The sequence below is a fragment of the Natator depressus genome, chromosome 1 (genome assembly GCF_965152275.1).
Source record: "Natator depressus isolate rNatDep1 chromosome 1, rNatDep2.hap1, whole genome shotgun sequence".
NCBI lineage: Eukaryota > Metazoa > Chordata > Testudines > Cheloniidae > Natator > Natator depressus.
In genome coordinates, this window is record NC_134234.1 from 97,719,761 (window position 1) to 97,739,759 (window position 19,999).

At 41.0% G+C, this 19,999-nt stretch overlaps 1 protein-coding gene across 4 annotated transcripts in view; it reads left to right on the top strand.

The window, feature by feature from the left end:
• The window catches only part of FARP1 (FERM, ARH/RhoGEF and pleckstrin domain protein 1), a 334,084-nt gene that overhangs the window by 234,309 nt on the left and 79,776 nt on the right, over positions 1–19,999 (top strand). For 2 of the 4 annotated variants that reach the window (XM_074962873.1, XM_074962880.1), the window contains exons 7-13: positions 5,900–6,014; positions 7,883–8,030; positions 11,583–11,678; positions 12,855–13,018; positions 15,907–15,975; positions 16,833–16,896; positions 18,331–18,571. In XM_074962873.1, the coding sequence (XP_074818974.1) occupies positions 5,900–6,014; positions 7,883–8,030; positions 11,583–11,678; positions 12,855–13,018; positions 15,907–15,975; positions 16,833–16,896; positions 18,331–18,571 (897 nt within the window). Of the gene's footprint in view, positions 1–5,899; positions 6,015–7,882; positions 8,031–11,582; positions 11,679–12,854; positions 13,019–15,906; positions 15,976–16,832; positions 16,909–18,330; positions 18,572–19,999 lie in introns of all 4 variants that reach the window. The other 2 variants (XM_074962867.1, XM_074962859.1) reach the window with 1 other exon arrangement.

Genomic DNA, 19,999 nt, shown 5'->3' on the forward strand with positions numbered 1-19,999 from the left:
GTGTACAGAAGAAGTAAAACTTGGAAACTGGTGCATAGCCAACCAGATCAACATCTCAGCCACATACGTACCTTGTCTACAGAACACCATAGCCAACAAGAAATTTTTGCCAAGAGCACAAGTGGGAACTGAGCAATCTGACCCTATAGGAGATATTCTTCACTGGGAGCTTCCCAGAGTTAGACTTCTTTGGAAAATCATTCTACAAGACGTTTCACAAGATTTACTCAAAGGGAGGACATGGCTGCAATTGCCTAGGAGATGCTTTCCTTAGTTCATGACCATGATCCCCACTGTATGCATATTTCGCCCATCCCCTTACACTGTTGCTTCCCAAAGTCCTAAAAATGATAAAACGCAGGCGAAGTGAAAATCATCCTGATAGTGGCATCCTGGCCTGAACAGGTATTGTTCCCAGATCTGATTCACCTGTCACTTTTTCAGTAATGGAGATATCCAGACTTGCTGACTAAAGAATCAGGGAAAACTATTTGCCCCAATCTTTCCACACTACCTTTCAAGGCCTGGCTCCTGGATGATTGTTGGGCATAGAAATGGATTGCTCATTTGAAGTGCAGAATATGTTGTTGAACAGTAGGAAACCATCCACAAGGAAGATCTTCATAAGGGGAAACCACTCCAGTTCAGGTGCATCCAGCATGGTTTGTCTCCCTCTGATTCCCACTAAACACACATTTTAGACTACCTGTTAAGTTTAAAGACCTTGGTTTGTCACTGAGTCCATCCAGGTCACCTGTTGCAGCCTCCAACTTACCTGTTTGTGTGTTCTCTGTTTTTGCACATCCTACAACCTCTAGATTCATTGAAGGACTGGCCAACATTTTTCCACAAATTAACCTACTCCAGTTTGGGACCTTAATCTTATCTCAGGGCACTGATGAGACCATCCTTCAAGCCCTTAGCAGAGTGCTCTCTCCTGCACTTATCCTTGAAATCCTCTTTTCACAGAGCTATTATGTCAGCTAGAAGAGTAGGGAAATTCTTAGCCCTTACGGCAGATCGACCTTACACCGTTTTTTATTGGGACGAAGTGGGACATCCTCGTTTTCTCCCCAATATATCCTCAGACTTCCACATTAATCAGGACATACAATTACCCATCTTCTAAACTGCACAACTATAGATAAGATGCTAGTCCACACACTTTGGATGTCAGGAGGTCACTAGCTTTCCATCTAGAAAGAACTAGACCCTTCAGAGCCTCTTCTAGACTTTTTGTCTCCTTTGCAGACAGAATGAATGGACCCCCTATTTCTGCCCAAAGACCACCGAAATGGGTCTTAGGATGTATTTTATCCTACTGTGAACTCTCTTATATGCATCCTTCCACCAGGGTGACTGCCCATTCTGTCATAACCCTAGTCCACCTCTATTGCTTTACTCAAGAATGTCCTCATCAAAGACATTTGTAAATTTGCCACCTGATCATCTGTTCACACCTTTTCCCAGCACTACATCATAGGGTATGCTTCCAGATTTGATGCAGCCTTTTGGATGTCTGTTGTCCAATCTGTACTAGATAGAACTCTTCAGCACCCACCCTCTCAGTTTGGGCACTGCTCAGGAGTTAGGTGAAGTGGAGCTCCCATAAGGACAATTACTCAAAGAAAGAGAGGTTAGTTACTTGTAAAGTAACTTGAGTTCATCGACATACTTTCTTCCTAGGGGTGCTCTACTCCCCATCCTCCTTCCACTCTACTTCAAAGACCTGTCATTAGGCTGGATTTTGCAGTGGAGCGGGAACTATTTTAAAGCCCTCACCGGAAATAGAAAAGAATTGGTTGGAGAGTTAGGATTTAAACAAGGAAAGATAAGTTGTGCAGTCTATAACCAGAAGACTAAGTAGGATAGAATGATCCATAGGATTAAAGCCATGCTAAGAGCAAGTTGAACGAGATGAGAGATCTGTCATCACAGGCAAGGAGTAAGATATTTACTCTTTTAGCCTGTTCATCATTAAAAAGAGATTTGCTAAGGGACAGAAAAACCTAAATTGATTGAGCCTTAGTGAACTGTTCCTCTTTCCCACCAGACTAAGACTGTGGTGTATGCAACAGTGTCTTTTAATTGCTAGAAGAAGCCGGTTCTTTTTCTTCACTGAAAAAGTCTTAAATAACATTTGATTAGGACTTCTCTGCAGATGAAGGTTTGGGTGTTGATTAAACTAGATGGGATTTTCCATATTGTTTTATATATATAAAATTATAATTTTAATTGTGCTTGTGGGATTTTTTTTATTATTATATGTGACGAATACCTGAAAGGTGTCTGTATTTCCTTTTAAAAACAAATTTTCTGCTTTTTTTTTTTTTTTTTTAACTGAGAAAAATCAGAAATGTGAACTCTGGTTACATTGATTTTGGTGGATGTCTTATATTGGAGACAAGGTGGTCAGAGAATGTATATTGTTCGTTTCTCCACCTACATTGGAGGGTTTGTGGTGTTGAATCTGTACCAAAGATTTTTTTTTTTTTTTCAAAATGTTAAGTAGTCATTGCAGTGAAATAGTTATGAACAAAAATAAGACAAAGTTTTAAACAGTTTTTAAACTAAAAATCCCTTTTCTCAGTTGTACCAGTTTCACTCCTTTGCCTCTGATAATGTTATTTCACTAGATCTTTAATAATTATAGAGTCTCCTAGTCTAGACAGAACCTACATTTCTGACAAGTTGAACATTTTAAAAATGTCTTATATGCTATAAAAATGTATAGGTTCCTGTATAATATTAGGAAGTTGTGCTCTGAAAGAGGCTCAGTCACTGAGGGAATGAGATTCCAGAACTCTTTGTATTATCTTAAACTGGTAGAGTTTGATGTGAATGGGATTTATTTCTCTTTCCCTAGTCCTGGATCTGTCTATTATGTTTAGAATTAACACATAAGAGTCTGATTTATGAACCCCTAAACTGTTTAATATTATACTTGCATGTTATTGCTAATGGACTAGAGTTTAATATTGTCTGTTCCCATCTACAAGTGACCAAAATCCTGTATAATTATCTCACCTCCCCAGTGTAATAGTAGATTTTCCAAATTTGTTGTGCTAGCAAGCCCTCCTAGGACCGCATGTGACTATAGTTCTCACTGAAGATATCTTGTATCTCCTAAAATGTTTTCTGTGAGAATTGGCCCTGATAGTTCCTATAATGGGATCTCATCTCCTTTACTCAATATTGTATTTAAATGGTCTCTGACATTTATTTATTGGCTAAAAAATTATTTGATGTATTTTTCCGAATAAATATAAAATCAGCAGCTGCTGACAGCAATGATATAAGAGCGGAAAGAGCAGGGGAGGCAAGAGGTGAAGAATGGCGTTGTATCATCATGCTGTGTGCATCCGCCTCTGCATAACGGGTCTTTGCATGATGGGTTTCTGTTTCCAGGAGTCCCTGCCAAAGATGTACCTATCACAGAGGATCTTCACTGATGTTACAGCCTGCTCTTAATATAAAATCCTATTTTGAGAGCAGCAAATGGGTTATATTAAAATTAACACATATCTTACAAAACAGATTATTTCATATGAAAGATGCTACATAAAATATCTCAGAACACAATAGAAAGTGTGTTAGAACAGAGAATGCTGCATATGCTTTGGTACTTGGATTCATGCAGAAAGGAAAAATGGGAGCTAAAAAGATGGAGCAGATAAAAAGAGACGAGCTGAAACGTAAAAGCAATTAGAGATACTAGAAGTACTACTTCAGGCTAGTTACAGCAAGGAGAGAAAGGAACCATGTGCTAATGCGGTAAGAGAAGAGTGAGGTGTAGTTAAAAATCAACCTTTGGCTAAAACAATCAGGAATGTACTAAAAGAGGGAATGGCTCAGAGGGAAAGTGAGCTCCAGAAAGTGCAGCCCTATCCATAGAGAAACACTAGAAAGGAGTCTTAGATGGAAATAGGAGACTGGGGAGGGAAGGGGGAGAAGTAGGTGGATATGAGGTCAGAGTGAACCGGTCCTGGTGAGTTTTGGAAGCCCTAGAGGGTGATTTGAAATGGATTTGGGGGTGGTAGATGCAGTGCAAGTGGCAGAAATCATATGGCTGCAGGGAGAGAATAGTCTGGCTGCAATACATTTGGCCTCTTGAAGTTTAAAGAATGTAGGGCTTTCCTAAAGCCCTACAAAAGGGAATTTTAAGCACTTGCGTGGGTGATGAGTAAAATGTGAATGATATTTTCAGAAGAGCCTGGGTCAACTAATGTCAAATTTTCATGATGTTATGGAGATAGTGATAGGCAGTCTTCTTTCTTCCTTAAACATCTTTCCTTTCCTTTTAAGTTCAAAGTCAAGGATGACTTTCAAGATTTATGACCTTGGGGACAAAACAGAAACCTGAGCCGTGAGCTACACTTCAAATGTTGATCGGCATAGCTACATAACTTCTGCTGAGCACTGTAGTTACACTGACATTAAGTGCTGGTATAGACGCAAATAGGTCAACAGAAGATACTTCCATCAACCTAGCTGTCGCTCCTCAGGGAGGTGGATTACCGGATGACAGTGACGGGAAAAATTCCTTCCCTTGCAGTAGGAACTGGAAGCACCCACATTATGGTGCTCCAGCAACAGAGCTGCTGCACTGTAGCTGCACAGCTGTGGCACCCATAGTTCAGACGTGGCCTCAGTGAAAGGGGAGATAGTGATATGGAACAGCAGACTTTTTGTGCAGGAGGATTCTCCTTTTTAAAGTATTCAGCAGTGGAAAGAGGTGGAGTATCGAGGAGCTGATGGAACAGCTGGCATGATCTTCTAACATATCATCTGTTAATTCTTTTCAGAGGTGGAAGTCATAGAATTTATGTCTGCATATGATCCCTGGATTTTAATTTAGTCTCTTTACAAGGAACCGAGTTAGGTATAAAAGATTAATAAAGCTATACAGCTTGGATATTGGGGTGTATTGATCTTTCACAGGGGGGTGGACAAAGATCAGTAAGAGTCTTCATTCATTGTACTGTTCCTAGGACCCTGGGATAATAATGGGAAGAGGGGATATCATTTTACAAAGAAACTGATAGCAGAAACATGTAAATAAGGTATGATAGAGTAGCAGGCAACATGCTATTAAATATTCTGATTCCCATATGTAGCTTGCCAAAAATAAGCAACTTCCCACTAATGTGGCGGAGCTGAAAAGTAGGTTACATAGCGAACTGTTGTATGCTTGTACTTACAAAACTGCAGCAGTTGGGGGCAACTTCAGTCTGAGAAATGATTTATTATTAAACTCTGTTCACAGAAACAAAATATAACAATAAGCCAGGGGAAAAAGGAAAAATACTGGATGTTCTGAAGTACTGCAAAATACGAAACAGACAAATGCTTCATAAATCTCTGGGTTGCAACATATGTATCTATTTAAGAACAAAGAAACCACCCCAGAAATGTGTCTGTCTTCGAATTTGACATAATGCATAATTGCATAAAACTTTGGGGGTGGAGTTCAGGGAAAGAAATGAACATTTGTTGTTGTGTTGAGTGCCACAATGAGCTTGACAGAAGCTGATCTGCTCCAGTGAAATGTTCATCAGCAAATTGAAGCCCTTCCACCAACCCTTATCACACACCCAAATCAATACATCTTTGAAATTATTTCATTTGTTTTTTTTTAAATCCATGTATAGGGTTGTGGGGAATGGGAGAACCCTTACTCTTGGGCTACTTCTCATTGTTTCAGTTACCTATAAAGATGATAAGGAATATGTGGAACATACAATAATGAAAATGAGTTATGAAACCATGTTGCAGATTTGGACAAACATACTTTTATTACTCTGTCTTTTGGGTTGTCTGAATAATAATACTTTTATTACTCTGTCTTTAGGCTTGTCTGAATTAAACACAGGGTTTTGATTTTTCTGTCTTTCTCTAGCTGAGATTGGGGATTTTGATGAAACCATAGACCGTGAACACTTAGTGAAGAACAAGTATATACCTCAACAAGAAACACTAGAAGACAAAATCATGGAATTTCACCGCAATCATATGTAAGTCCCAGCTTTTGTTCTTATTAACTTTCCTTTCTTTCCTTCAATGTAATTCTAACTGTGAACATATATTGAGCTTTAGCTATAAAAGATTTTCAGGCCTATGAGTTAGTTACTTTTTGCCCTTTCATGTCAATGTACAAGATGTTTAAAGAGCATCGGTTGATTTTGATTTTCTTTCTAGCATTCAATTATTTTGTCAGCCTGTTTCACACAAAAGAATTCATTGTCAGTTTTGTGCATGCAAATACAATTGTAAATGATGACCCTGATCTGCAGATACTTGTGTCAGTAGTCTCATTGAGGTCAAGGTCATTGAATATATCTTTCACTGCCATAGATGGATGTCAGAGGGCTCAAAAGATAAATTTCAGGGGAAGCTTGTGAGCTGGGGGGAATCTGAGAGGTTCTCTGAATAGAAATGGGAGATTAGGTATCATATAACCTGAAGAAGAGATGCGTCTTAGAAGGGAGTTAAGAGATTGAGGATCAGTTAGGAGCAGAATGGCAGGAATTTCTGCTTCTAAGAGAACCATTCGGAACTCAAGCCATTGCATTTTGAACTAAGTGAGGTTTGGGGTTTATTGTTTGTGGGTTTTGTAACAACAATTATGTTAATCAGGACTGTATGATTTAATATGAAGAATTTAACATTTATGGTGCCCAAAATGTATATTCACTGCCCTCAATGTCTTTCATCTTATTCCTTTGCACATTTCCTTTCTCCTATCCAATTATATAGTAGGCAATATTCATATAATCTTTTATTTTCATGAGCCCAGTAAGCCATATCATTTACTGTTCTGTTGGAATAATGTATATAAAATTCTGTTCGAGTTAGTGGTTGAAGATACACTCAATCAACCAGCAAAAATTCTTTGTGTACATGACTGTTTTTGTGTCCTCCCACACTATTAGAATTTGGGAGCTAGAATTCTTCACTGAAAGAGCATCTATATATGTGCTTTTAAGGTGGTATGCCCATGGTAGGGGACCTCTTACTTCATCAGCGGGGAACATCTGATTAAACTGAAAACATGTTAACTGTAATATGTTCTTTTATTTTAGAAAATATAGCAATGCTATAATTGCTAAAACGCTGATGCCCAGAGCTCTGCTTCCCTGCTTAATTGTATTTTAAGTGAAAACTGGTCACAATCCAATATCTCTCTGCTTCTAAGGGAGGCTCTTTCAAGTTCTAGCTCTACAGTGCAGACTTCTGCCAGCATACCTTTGTCAGTTAAGGGTATGAATAGCTGACCCACATTGCTTTGCAGCAGTAGTCCCTAGTGTAGAGGCAGCTATGCGGACAAAGCTGTGCTTTTACTAGTATAGCTTGTTTCATTCAGGAGGGGTGGTTTCACTATAACAGTACAAAGCACACAGCTAGGAATGCTTTGCTGTCGTAGTGTACCCGTATAGATACACGGGTAAGGAGCTCCTAGTGGAGACATGGGCTCTGTTTGAGACAGACATTACATTTGTAAGTGACTGTGATTATGGGTATCTCAATTTTTGAGTGTCTAACTAGAGACACCATAAATAGGCCTGATTTCAAAAGTGTTGAGCATCCATCTTCTGAAAAAGATCAGGCTTCTTTGAGGTATCGCAAGTTAGGCCCCAAAAATTGAGGCATCCAAAATCACTATTTGCTTTTAAAAATCTTGGTCTTTGAGACCAGAGCTATTGTTCTAGCTGCTAGAGATTGGGTGACTTGGAGTGGCCGTATGGATATTATCTAATTAACAGGAACCAGTTTCCATGATGAAATGTCTTTTTGCTCCTTAAAGAAGTAATTTGATTCCAGTTTAATAGATGTAGAGAATTCAAGTCTCTCGGCTTTTCTTTTTTCATTTTTGTTTCTAAAGTGGACAGACACCAGCAGAATCAGATTTCCAGCTACTAGAAATTGCCCGTCGGTTGGAAATGTATGGAATCCGGTTGCATCCAGCAAAGGACAGGGAAGGGACGAAGATCAACCTGGCAGTTGCCAACACAGGCATTCTAGTTTTTCAGGTTAGAGCTGCTCTGATCATGCTTTAATCTTTAAAACAGACTGTTCTTTTAGCAAAAGCAATTATTATAACAGTGGTGCAGCCTCTGTGTGAAATGCGTCTAGTTTGGTTTATAGCCACCCTCAGGGAAGATTAAGGCTAGCAGGCACCCAGAACCACCAAAATTTCAGGATGCTCCCAGAGTCACTTGCAATGTTGGCCTTAGACCTTTGTAACTGCATAAGGTCCCACACTTCTAGGGTCCCCTTACTACCTGCACACACCTAATCTAGCAGCTAGATCTCCACCCTCTGTTTCCAGCCCATAGCCCTGTCTGTTTCCAGCGCCAGCTATTGAAGAGACTGACTTCCCTAACTACTCTCCTCTGATCCATGGTCAGAAAGCTACATGTTGACTACAGCTCCTCACTACCCTGATGCACATTGAGGTGGGTTACCTGAGGCCACAGGGCATCATCAATAAGGTCAAGATTTGGTTATGGGCATTTTGAGTAAAAGTCATGGGCAAGTCACGGGCAATAAACAAAAATACATGGCCCGTGACCTGTCCATGACTTTTACTATAAATGCCCCTGACTAAATCTTAGCTGCTCTGGGGGGCCTTAGGGGGCCACTGCTTTGGGAGGCCCTGGAGGCCAACAGTTGGCCCCTGCTCCGGCGGTGGGTGCTGCCAAGCAGCGGCTGGTGCGGCTGGCCCCGGGGCCACCCCAGCAGCAGCCACTGCGGCCAGGACCAGCTGCTGTGGTGGCCTGGGGTCAGCCACAGCTGCAGCTGCAGACGTCCCGGAGGTCCCAGAAAGTCATGGAATCCATGACTTCTGTGACAGACTCGCAGCCTTAATCATAAACAGGGAAGGGGGGTCTCAGGCAGGCATGAAGTAGCAGGTTTTGGGAGTAGTGAGTATGTGGAGGTGGGGGAGTGGGAGTTAGGAGGTGTGGGGAGGGGGTCAGGAAGAGGTGGGAGAGAACTAGATGGGGGCTCTCCATAGAGTTCCTTGTATGGGCTTTGCAAAATCTAGGTCCATCCCTAGTTGCTTCTCCCACTCAGGGCCTTGCAGCAATCTCTTCATTCTACCTTTGCCCAGTCCAGCAAGCCTCTTCCTCCTGTCTCCTTCCCCCCAACTTCATAGGCCTATCTGACAAGCTGCCATTCTGGCCCAAAACATCTGACCCTATCTCTGCATCAAAACTGAGGGTTAAAAAATTGAGTAAAATATGTTTTAAAACTTGGGTTACTACAATTATTCAAATAACTATTCCTTTTAAAAGCAAAACAAAAACCTCAATTTTTGAAAGAAACTCAAATGTTTCAAGCCTTTTTTTCAAAATAAAAAAATCGATCTTCTAGACCTTTTAAAAAAAATCATCTCTGAGCCAGCAGTTCCAATGGGGAGACTTTAAGAATAATAAAAAACAAATCCCACCAAAAAGCTGCACACGTGTCCAAATAGAAAATGTCAGTAAACTCACAACTTGATCAACAATTGAAGGAATGCCTAAGAACAGTGGCTCTCAACCTTTCCAGACTACTGTACCCCTTTCAGGAGTCTCATTTGTCTTGCTTACCCCAAGTTCCACCTCACTTAAAAACTACTTGCTTACAAAATCACACATAAAAATATAGAAGTGTCACAACACACTATTACTGGAAAATTGCGTATTTTCTCATTTTTACCATATAATTATAAATCAATTGAAATATAAATATTGTACTTGCATATCAGTGTATAGTATAAAGAGCAGTATAAACAAGACATTGTCTGTCTGAAATTTTAGTTTGTACTGACTTCACTAGTACTTTTTACATAGCCTGTTGTAAAACTAGGCAAATATCTAGATGAGTTGATGTACCCCTGGAAGACCTCTGCGTACCCCTACGCGTACCCCTACGCGTACTCCTGGTTTAGAACCACTGCCTAAGAACATTGAAAGCTGCTAAAAAAGAACATAGACTAAGTAGTTACACATGTGAGCAGCCACATCCACTATATACAAATTTTCCTTAGCCTTGTTTTAAAGCGGTAGGAAGCATTACAAATTAAGGCCCTAATCCTTCAACTAGATGTCTGCACGGGGTCTCTGCGTGTGTAGGGGTCCATCTAAGCCGATCCAGTTAAAAGTTCTGGGGGCATGGGCCTGATCCTGGAAAGACATTGAATACAACTGCCATTGACTGTAGCACTTTTTAGTGATCTTGTGTATGACCTCAGTGGGACTCCCCATGATAGGAAGCACTACTCTCAATATTGAGCATTTGCAGGATCAATCCCTAAGGCTCTGAATCGTGCAAAAAAATCTTTCTGTGCAGACTCTTACCCATTTCAGTCAACCCAGACCCACTGTAATCCATTAGATTCCTTGGCACAAGAGTTTATGCAGGTAGTTCCCTTTGCAGGACTGGCTCTAAATTTCTCCTTTATTGATGTAGGTGAGCAAAATAAACTATAATGATTTTAAAATAAAAAAAGGAAAATAAAGGTTCATTCACAAATCACATAAATGCTGACTGCAAATGTTTATTTTTACTAGAATTTTTTTTAGAACCCATCTGCTGTGCTGTTGAATTTCCTAGCGGAGATGATTGACATTAATATAACTTTGTTAGACAGCAGGCTGATCTAACAAACAGCATCAGTGCTTGTATATTTGTCTGATGTGGCAGATACAAAGCAACGTGGTTCTGTACATTTAGGAATCCAGTAGAAACTGCTTTTATAACCATAAGAAACTCCTAAGCAGGTTTATAAGGATATTAGTAATTAAGTTTTTATGACTAAGTTGAAATAGTTAATACTTTAAATCTTCCTCTAATTTTAGCATAGGTTAATTAGAAAACAATGTTCTGCTCAAATGGTGCAATCTGATTGTGAACATACACAAAGCCTTGCATAGCATGACTCATAGCTCCTGACATATTGCTCCTGAGCACAGTTAAAAGGCATTTTTTTGGCTCATCAGATAAACACTGTCAAGTAATTTATATATTTTCCTTTTACTTCTATGACTATATGTTAAAGATTAATACTGCTATTGCTTACTTCTGCATTTTTGTTCCAGAAAGAGGAGATATTTAAAGGGATGCTGATTTTACTGATCAGATAAAAATAGAGTTTGGAAGTTTCTGTAGTGTGTGAGGAATGGAGTAGTTTTTAAAATTTTCTGATAACTCATACAGTAAAACATTTAATAAGATCGTACTGTAACATCATCTGGGCAGACTGGGTCAACCTGGGGGCACTGATCTTCGCTGGGGTATGTAGGCACTACTGCAATATAAGGCACCCAATCCTGTAATCATTTATGCATGTTCTTAACTCTAAGTACTTGGGTTCAGTGGAACTACTCATGTTCTTAAATTGGGAATGTGTGTAAGTGTTTATGGATTTGGAGCCTAAACAATTAGTAATAGCACCATTACAAGCAAATACATTTTAAACAGTGATTATGCAAAAGTACTTTTGATATCTGTCAAATTTACCTTACAGATACATGCTTGGAATACCTAAACTCTTCATTTAATCTGTAACATGACTTCACTTGGTTTGTCATCTTTAGGGTCACACCAAGATCAATGCCTTCAACTGGGCTAAGGTTCGAAAGCTGAGCTTCAAGAGGAAGCGTTTTCTTATCAAGCTACGGCCTGATGTGAATGTAAGTCCTTGATATTCTTCAAAGAAATTCGAGGAGAGGGTCTCTGGTAAATTCCTAGAGGCAGATAAAATAGATGTTTGAGTGGCCTGGCTTGTAATCAACGGTATTTTTTTTAATTGGTCATTTACACTTATCTCTGGGGCTAGTGCCTTGATTACGTTTTCTTTCGTGTCCATCTTAAAATTGACATCCATGTTGGGCAGATTCAGCGGAGAAGCTAAGAACCGAACGTCCATGAAAGATATCAAGTATTTCCATGGCTGTAGCTCCACGTACTAAAATGTTTGTCTCAATGCCATGCTGAGTAGGTGAGGCTTCCTGTTAAAGCTGGTGAACTCGGTGTAGTGTACGCTCTTAATAATTAACCTCAGATCGATGAGATAGTGATGTTTAACTATGGGAATACGCACCTCTGCTGTGGTGTGCAGTTGTGAACTTCAGTTTCCTAAGATGGAGTGCTTTTGCCATGGTACTGGGAATGTTCAGCAGATCCCCATTCCCAAGCTGTATTTCTGACTGATGGGACTCTTAGTTCTGAGATATATCCTGTCACGTATACTGTAATAGTGCACAAAACAAATGTTCTGAGGCTGGTATCAAATCAAATGAAAAGATTTAAAGCAGGAGTAGGGAAGCAGAAATGATTAAATGCTTCTCAGGAAAGGGAAAGGACCCATTAAGCTAGTTGAAGTGCTTCCCGCAAGACATGCCTTTTAAAATGACAGTTCAGAAAAGTTACTGTAGTTTATATTTGTATGTCTTGTTCAAGCACTGTGCTTCAAAGAAATATGGATGCTGCTGCCATTCAGTAAAATCCATTTGTTCTTTCCTGGCTGGATGTCACAGGATGGTAAAGTGTCAGCGGGTGGAAATATAAACTAGAATGAGGAGAAAGCACAGGTTATTCTGATTTAGTATACTGCATTCTTAAAATAATTTGAGGAGCCTTGTAATAGGTCTGTTACATGAGACAACAGGAAAAACTGTGGGCAATTGCTCTTTGTTAGTCCTGCTAAGAGTATATAGGAGGTTCTTGCGATGAATGGGAGGGCTCCTTGGGCCAGGAGACCAGTGAGACAGGAGAGAGAATTTGTAGCATAGCATCAGTGTATATGTCCAGTGTCTTGCTCTCTCATTTGCTCACTCATGTGTAAATAATGCTATTACATCTTTTAGAATTCATTCCAGGACACCTTGGAATTCCTGATGGCCAGTCGGGATTTTTGCAAATCTTTCTGGAAGATCTGTGTAGAACACCATGCCTTTTTCAGACTTTTTGAGGAGCCCAAACCAAAGCCTAAACCTGTTCTTTTTACTAGAGGTTCATCATTTAGGTTCAGGTAAGACCTATTTTCCCCTTTCTGTCTCCTGCTGTTGTTCCTCTCCGCTATTAAAATCACATTGTCCTTACTTTAATCCTAGATCTTTAATGTTTTTCTCTTTGGCGTTGCAAATTGTTGCTTTATGATTGCTAACCCACCTGTTCAACCAGAGTAATGCATGGGAAGCTGTGGAATAAAAGTCTAAATTCCCCTTACAGTAGGTGATGGAAAGTTGCTACTAAAGGGCTAAGTTCCCTGTAAGCTGCGTGGCTCTGCAGCAGCCTATTTAGCACTGCGCAGTGCTCAGGGAACCCGCCCTGCCGTGGCCAGGGGAGGGGCACACCGTAGGTGCCAACTTCCCCTCTAGCTGGGGGGTGCTTGACCCCCCCCCCCCCGCCCCAGGCTTCCAAGTCCCTGCCCCACCTCTTCTCTCCCCCGCTCTACCCCCTTCTCGCCTCTTCCCTACTCGTCCCCCTCCCTGCACCCCAACCCTCTGCCTCAGCCCTGAGCCCTCTCCCACACTCCGAACGCCTCGGCCCCAACCCCACCACATGAATTTTGCTATGTGCATCAATATGGAGGTGATGTGTCACACACCACCTCCATATTGGTGCACATAACAAAATTCATTCTGCACATTTGTGGGAAAAATTAGATGCAGGGGTTTTCAAACTGGGGGTCGGGATCCCTCAGGGGGTTGTGAGGTTATTATGTGGGGGGTCGCGAGTTGTCAGCCTCCACCCCAAACCCTGCTTTGCCTTCAGCATTTGTAATGGTGTTAAATATATAAAAAAGTGTTTTTAATTTATTAGGGAGGTCGCACTCAAAGGCTTGCTATGTGAAAGGGGTCACCAGTACAAAAGTTTGAGAACCACTGAATTAGAGGGAACGCTGCTAAAGGGTATGGTGAAAAGAAGTCAATAGTGTCCATTGCACTTGTTCCACCCCAACCCCCACAATCCATCTGTGCACCAGACAGGCCCGCTAGTGCTACCTCCTGTGATTTGTCAACAGTGCCCTTCATGCTCCCAGGGAGAGAGTTCTGCTCTGCAGATCACAAGAGGAGTGGATTTTCCTTGCTTGGCCCTCCTGCAGTCTGACAATTGCACCCCGGTGCTGTTTAAATGCAGTGTTTCCTCTGCATGCTTGACCCTTCATGCCTGTAAGGGGGCTAACTGAAATTCACCCTCAGACCAGGTCTACACGTAAAACTTTGCTGGTGTAGTAATTTTTTTAAAATAATTTTTATACCAGCAAAAGCCCTCGCATAAATGTAGCTATACCGGCATAAAAGTCCTTTTACCAGTATAGCTTATTTCATTCAGGGAACTGGTATAAGCTATACTGGCAAAACCTCTTTTTTTGCAGGTATAAGTTGCATCTACACTAGGAGGGTTTGCTAATATAGCTATATATCTGTATGGCTGTACTGGCAAACCTTTTTTAGTGCACACGAGGCCTCGGTATACAAAAATGCTGATGTGTCACTGCTGCTTATGTACACTGCTGGATAGACTCTTTGCAGCATATCCCATGTAAAGCTGTTTGAATCCTATCGGGCCTGATTTTCCACTAACTGCATCTTGTTAGGTCATTTACACCTGTGCAAAGTGAGTTCAAAATACTACCAAATCAGAGACACCAGTTGACTCATAGAGGTAGGTAGTCATGTTGATATGTTCTCTCCTGTCTCTGCCAACTTTCCTTTCTGGGTCTGAAAATTAAAGTAGGTGACATGGAAGGACCTGGAGGTCTTGGTGGGGGAGACAGAAACTGCAGTCTAAATTGCTGGATTTAATTACTGCTAGAGTAAATGGAAAAAATTGTAGACATTCTCAACATACTAAATTAAACATGCACATAGTTTGGAGTGGAGCCATGTGCTGATTTCATGTCTCTCACTGTGATCTCTGCTGAGTTCAGTCTAGGAAAAGTGTTGATCTTCGTTGTTGCAATAGGCCTTGCTGTAGTTTGGCCAATTGACAGCTCGTAACAAGTATGGGGATTTTTGTTCCTCACTGGACATTCTCCAGGGTGTAGGATATGCATTTCTAACTGAGTGTAAATCCTATTGCTTTCTTTTTCTTCTGGTATTCATGTCCATACACTGTATCAATAATTGGCATTGGCTCCCTTTTTATGGAATATATAAGAGCAAGGCTTGAAATCCATCTAAGGCTGAATCTGCAGAAGATGTTTGTACCTATAGTTAAATGTCTTTAAGATCAACAGTTGAATCCTGAAATGTATTTCCACTATTCTTCATTCAGTACCAATGTTTATTGACACCAGTTAATAGAGGTAAGACTGAAATTTAACTTGCAGAAATGGTTCAGATACATTTTTTCATAGGAGGAGAGTTGAAATCTCTCTTTCTTGTCTTTATCTTTGGTGACTTCCCAGTAACATAATTCAGCATAAAGGGGGCACAGTTGAATTTAGGCAGTGGTAAAATGGTCTGTATTTTATCTAGCTAAAATTATTTTCATGGCAAAAAAATGCAAGTGACATTTTATCCAGGGATGTACAATGAGATCCATTGCATTCTAATTGTGAAATGTGAGTTAATGCTTCTAGTAGAAATAGTTGTGTCGTGGTTTACTATGAGTTCATGGGATACAATATCTAAAACTGCACACCGGCATGCCTGGCTGCTTAGGCGCACCCCCAAGGTTGGTAGGTGGGTGATGGAATGCGAATATGGACTGCATGAAGCGGCTTATCGCTGACTGTATGGTTAAATCAGATTCCCTGCAGACCAATGTGCATTTATGATACAAAAGATGGTTCATCACTTTATGCCATAGAAATGAAAAGTTACATAGTAAATCTGCTCTCATTATTTGTATTAAACATTAACAAACGTAATACCTTAGACTGGTGGCTTAAGTGTGGTTTTGTTACAGTGGCCGGACTCAGAAGCAGGTTCTTGACTACGTTAAAGAAGGAGGACACAAGAAAGTGCAATTTGAAAGGTGAGGGAAAGATTACTGAGCTGGTCTAATTTTTCTAATGCTATTGAATTTGGGACCATTAGTGCTTACCAGTTAATTATACTGCTGGGCCCTGACTCTGGCCTATACAAAGTCCCCTTTATGTTGCTTCAGCAAACTGTCACTGGCATAATGGCCCCTAGGGATCAGTTACCATCAGGCATAAGTTAGAGCCACCCTGAGATTTCTCTGAATTAAACTAGGGGCCACCCCAGGCTCCAGCCAGCCCTGTGAAACTTGATCAAATTGCTGCGGTTGCTATGGGCTTGTAACTCAATTAATAGGCTGGATACTTTTCAGCATTGCATATCCCACTGACAGATAACTTCCCCTCAGACTCAATGAATATCAGGCCCTTTAGTGTGGGATGTGATTAATCTGCATAAATAGAAAAGGATTCAATTTTTTTAATAATAACGTACTCCTGAGGATTAAGGGGATAAGTAACTTTAATTGGCCCAACTAACCAGTGGTTGTTAATTGAAAGCTGTCAGGGGAAGGCTTCTAACTTGGCAGTGCCAATTCTCTTTGAATTATTCTGAGTCCTGGTGAGTTTAAAGTCACTGCTGAAATGTACAATGAACCTGGCAACAGTTTGTGTTATGACTCATGTTCTGGTGATGGAAGATTTCTGCTTCAGTGGCCTACATTCTCTTTTATGGTGTTTATATAAAACATTCTCCATTTAAATTTTACAAAAAGAAAGAATGTGAATCTGTTTCAAGGCAAACATTTATAAAGCTGCCGTTTGGTGCTTTTGTTTCTTAAGGAAGTGACTGCTGCTGATTATTTATGAAAAAATGTATATGGCTTTAACTTCTTAATGTGATTTCTCTCAGGAAACACAGCAAGATTCGTTCCATCAGGAGTCTGACTACACAACCTTCAGAACAGCATTCAGAGGTGCCAAAACAAGTCAGTAATGTTGATGAAACCCAGTCTGATTTGCTTTAAGCATTTCCTGTTGAATTACTAATTAGAGGAGTTTAATTTAAAACTACATGGGCATTCTTTTTCTTATATCTAACCTATTTTAAAGATTCAAATACCCTGGTACAGTGATTCCAAATCACTGGTAGGTCTATCCATTCTAATACTTCAGGATTTTGTAACTCGGGATCTGGAATTCCCACTCCTTATCATGGCTGGTCCATTGTGTGTCTCTGCTGCCCATTTGCCATTCAGTTCTGAGCACATTAACCTACAATACAGCAAGACTAAAAGGTCTGCAGAGCATGTGTTTGAAGCAGCCTTATCCCAATGGTGGGTTAAAATGCACAGAAAGGATGGGAAGGCGCAAGTAGTAGGGACTACCTGGCACAGTCGAGCTTGCAGCCTGGTGAACTGATGCCATTGCCAAAAGTGTGAAGAACCCTTGTCAGGTTCCGAGATTTCTGCTCCTGGTTGCCCCGAGTGAAGGAATGAGTTTTTTCCAGAGGTCAGTGATAGCGGAATTTCATTTGTCCTTGACAAGAAGTTCTGTTGTGTTGACCTGAGAGGAATTTCAGTTAAGAATTCTTACGTTATTATCTTTGGTAGATCGCAAGCATTAGTTTTGTTTCTATTAACAGTAAATGGCTGCTGTTCAAAGCAGAAGTGGCAGGTGCAAGCTGCCTGGTTAATATATTTAAAGTGGCCCACAAACTTCTACCTGCACAACCTTTGGCTTGCCTTAGCAATTTGTGTTGGTTGCCTATAGAATCATACCATCATTGCAAGCTGTTCTGATGAACTCAGGGAAGGTACAATTTGTAGTCCATTCAAAAGATACCTTAATATTTTTAACACCAAATTAGACAGAGGGAGCAAAGCACTGGATGTGTACTGGCACGCTTGCCTGGAATGAAGACAGTCCTTTGACTAGTGGTAGGGACTGCTCCACCAGCTGAATGTGGGGTTGCCCACAAACCTACTCTGGGAGTTTTGTTCTTGTATGCAATTGGGCTGCACTGAATTTAACATTTTTGATATTCATCTCCTTTGCCAGTCTAGCTTCTTTAAGTAATGCAGGTATGCTGGTGTTTGTACAATGCTGGTTATTGCCCATATATGTTGTATCATCATAAATTGCAATAATCTGTAAAACTTTTTGCCCATTTATTTCCTTTTTCTCCAATGCTTAGTTCATGTTCTTTCCTGGTCCATCATCTACTCTTCATGCTTGGAGGCTTCCATGTTTTTTAAAGTATGAGTTACCAGCTCTGTTGTCAGGAGAGTCCTACATGGGACCTATAAGTTAGGGCATGATTCTGGTGCTCTTATTGTGAGCAGGCACTGAGATTTTTCCTTCTTAATGATCTCCCCTCTTTTTTTTCTCTTCTGTCTTTCTCTTTCCAGAGCTGTAGCTTTACATTTGCAGATGATGCAGATTCCCCAGTGGTGCAGAGCTGCCGGCAAGGGAAGGAACTGAAAGCTTCAGCGGAAGATGTTGGACAGCGCAGGAGCCCTTCCCTGAAGAAGAGCCCTAAGGAAGGTGGAAAGGTGGATGGAGCGGCGATGGTGACAATGGAGGAAGAGGAGGAGGTCGTTAAGGACAGGACACAGCAGACTAGATCTCAGTCGCAACAACCAAGCACAGGTCCAGCATCCAGGGCTGCTCATGGCAGCAGCACCTCAATTCCTTTTATTGACTGCAGTGATGTAGATAGCGAGTATGACCTTCTCAGAGGACAAATAACCTGGTCACATTCCCAAACAAATGACAATTATGAGGGTGATTTGACCAGTGGTGCCTATATTCTCTGTAGAGATGAAAATCGTAATAGAACTAGATATAGGGATTCCTCAGCCTCTATAAAGATTTCCCAACATGACACTGAAGAGTCTATTGATGATAACCCAGCTAATATGTCCTTCTATGTTGGTGGGAGCCCCAGAATGCCAAGGCACAGCTCACTGGTTGACGAACTGTTTAGGGGCCCTGACAGCCGTAGTCCGTTGGCCACTCCACTGCCACCCAGTAGCAAAGGGTCAAGTCCTAACATGAGTTTGAATAGAACTGGCTCTCAGGGCTATGTCTCAGAGAATGGCTATGAGTGCAGGGCTAGGAGTGATGAGGAAGATATTCATGCCTGTAGCTGCCCTGGGTATGGCATATGTTCCCCGGGTTTGCAAAGGCCTCGTTTGCAAAAAATGCAAAATGCCCGTAACAAGTCAGAAACCGACCCATTTATCCTGAGTCAGGTGTCCTCAACGCCAGGTCAGGAATACAGATCAGAGAGACATTGTAAAGGGGGGCTTGTTAAAACGGTTCCTTTAGAAGGCAAAATGATGGCAAATGGGGTGTCAGGTACTGGACAGTCAAAGCAGAGTCCAGTCATGCAGTCTTTATATGCCAGTGGCATGGTGGATCATATGGCTGCCATCCAAATGATGGAGGGCTCCACCAGCAGTGGAACAGAGTCTAGTGATTCAGACTCAGAAATCGTCAACCCATTTACTCACCCTCTTGTGTTTGGAAATCCCATAGTGCTGAGCTCCTCTCCTATACCTAGGAATAAGTACTCCTTTGGCAGCCTTCAGCTAGATGAAGAGGTAGAGGAAGATGTGTCTGTTGGTCTTGGTGATGAAGACAGTGTGCATGTCTTTAGCTGCTAGGAACCTGAGCCTAAGTTCCAGTTTTAGACTGAGACCATTTATATGGTGGTTACTTGTGAGAATGATCTGGTCTTCTGGGGGCTGATGACAAGTATTTTGTACAAATGCACTAAGCGTGCTGTTTAGAAGGAGGGAGGAGATGCAAGAGGTGTAGTAATAAGAATAGGTTGCAATGGAAGCCTAACAAAAATGTTGTATCTTCTCGGAAGGATGGAAGGAGAAGAACCATTATTAATTTGGTTATCTTTGTGGTATGTTATAATTAGATAGAAAGTATACACTTGACTGTTCTTTATATAAAGTCACATGTAGGGTAGGTATGGTGGTTTCTGTGACAATTGAGTGCTTATTTTGGAAAAATATAAATGAAATCACAGTAGGCGCATTGTGCTCTTTTATACGAGTCAAA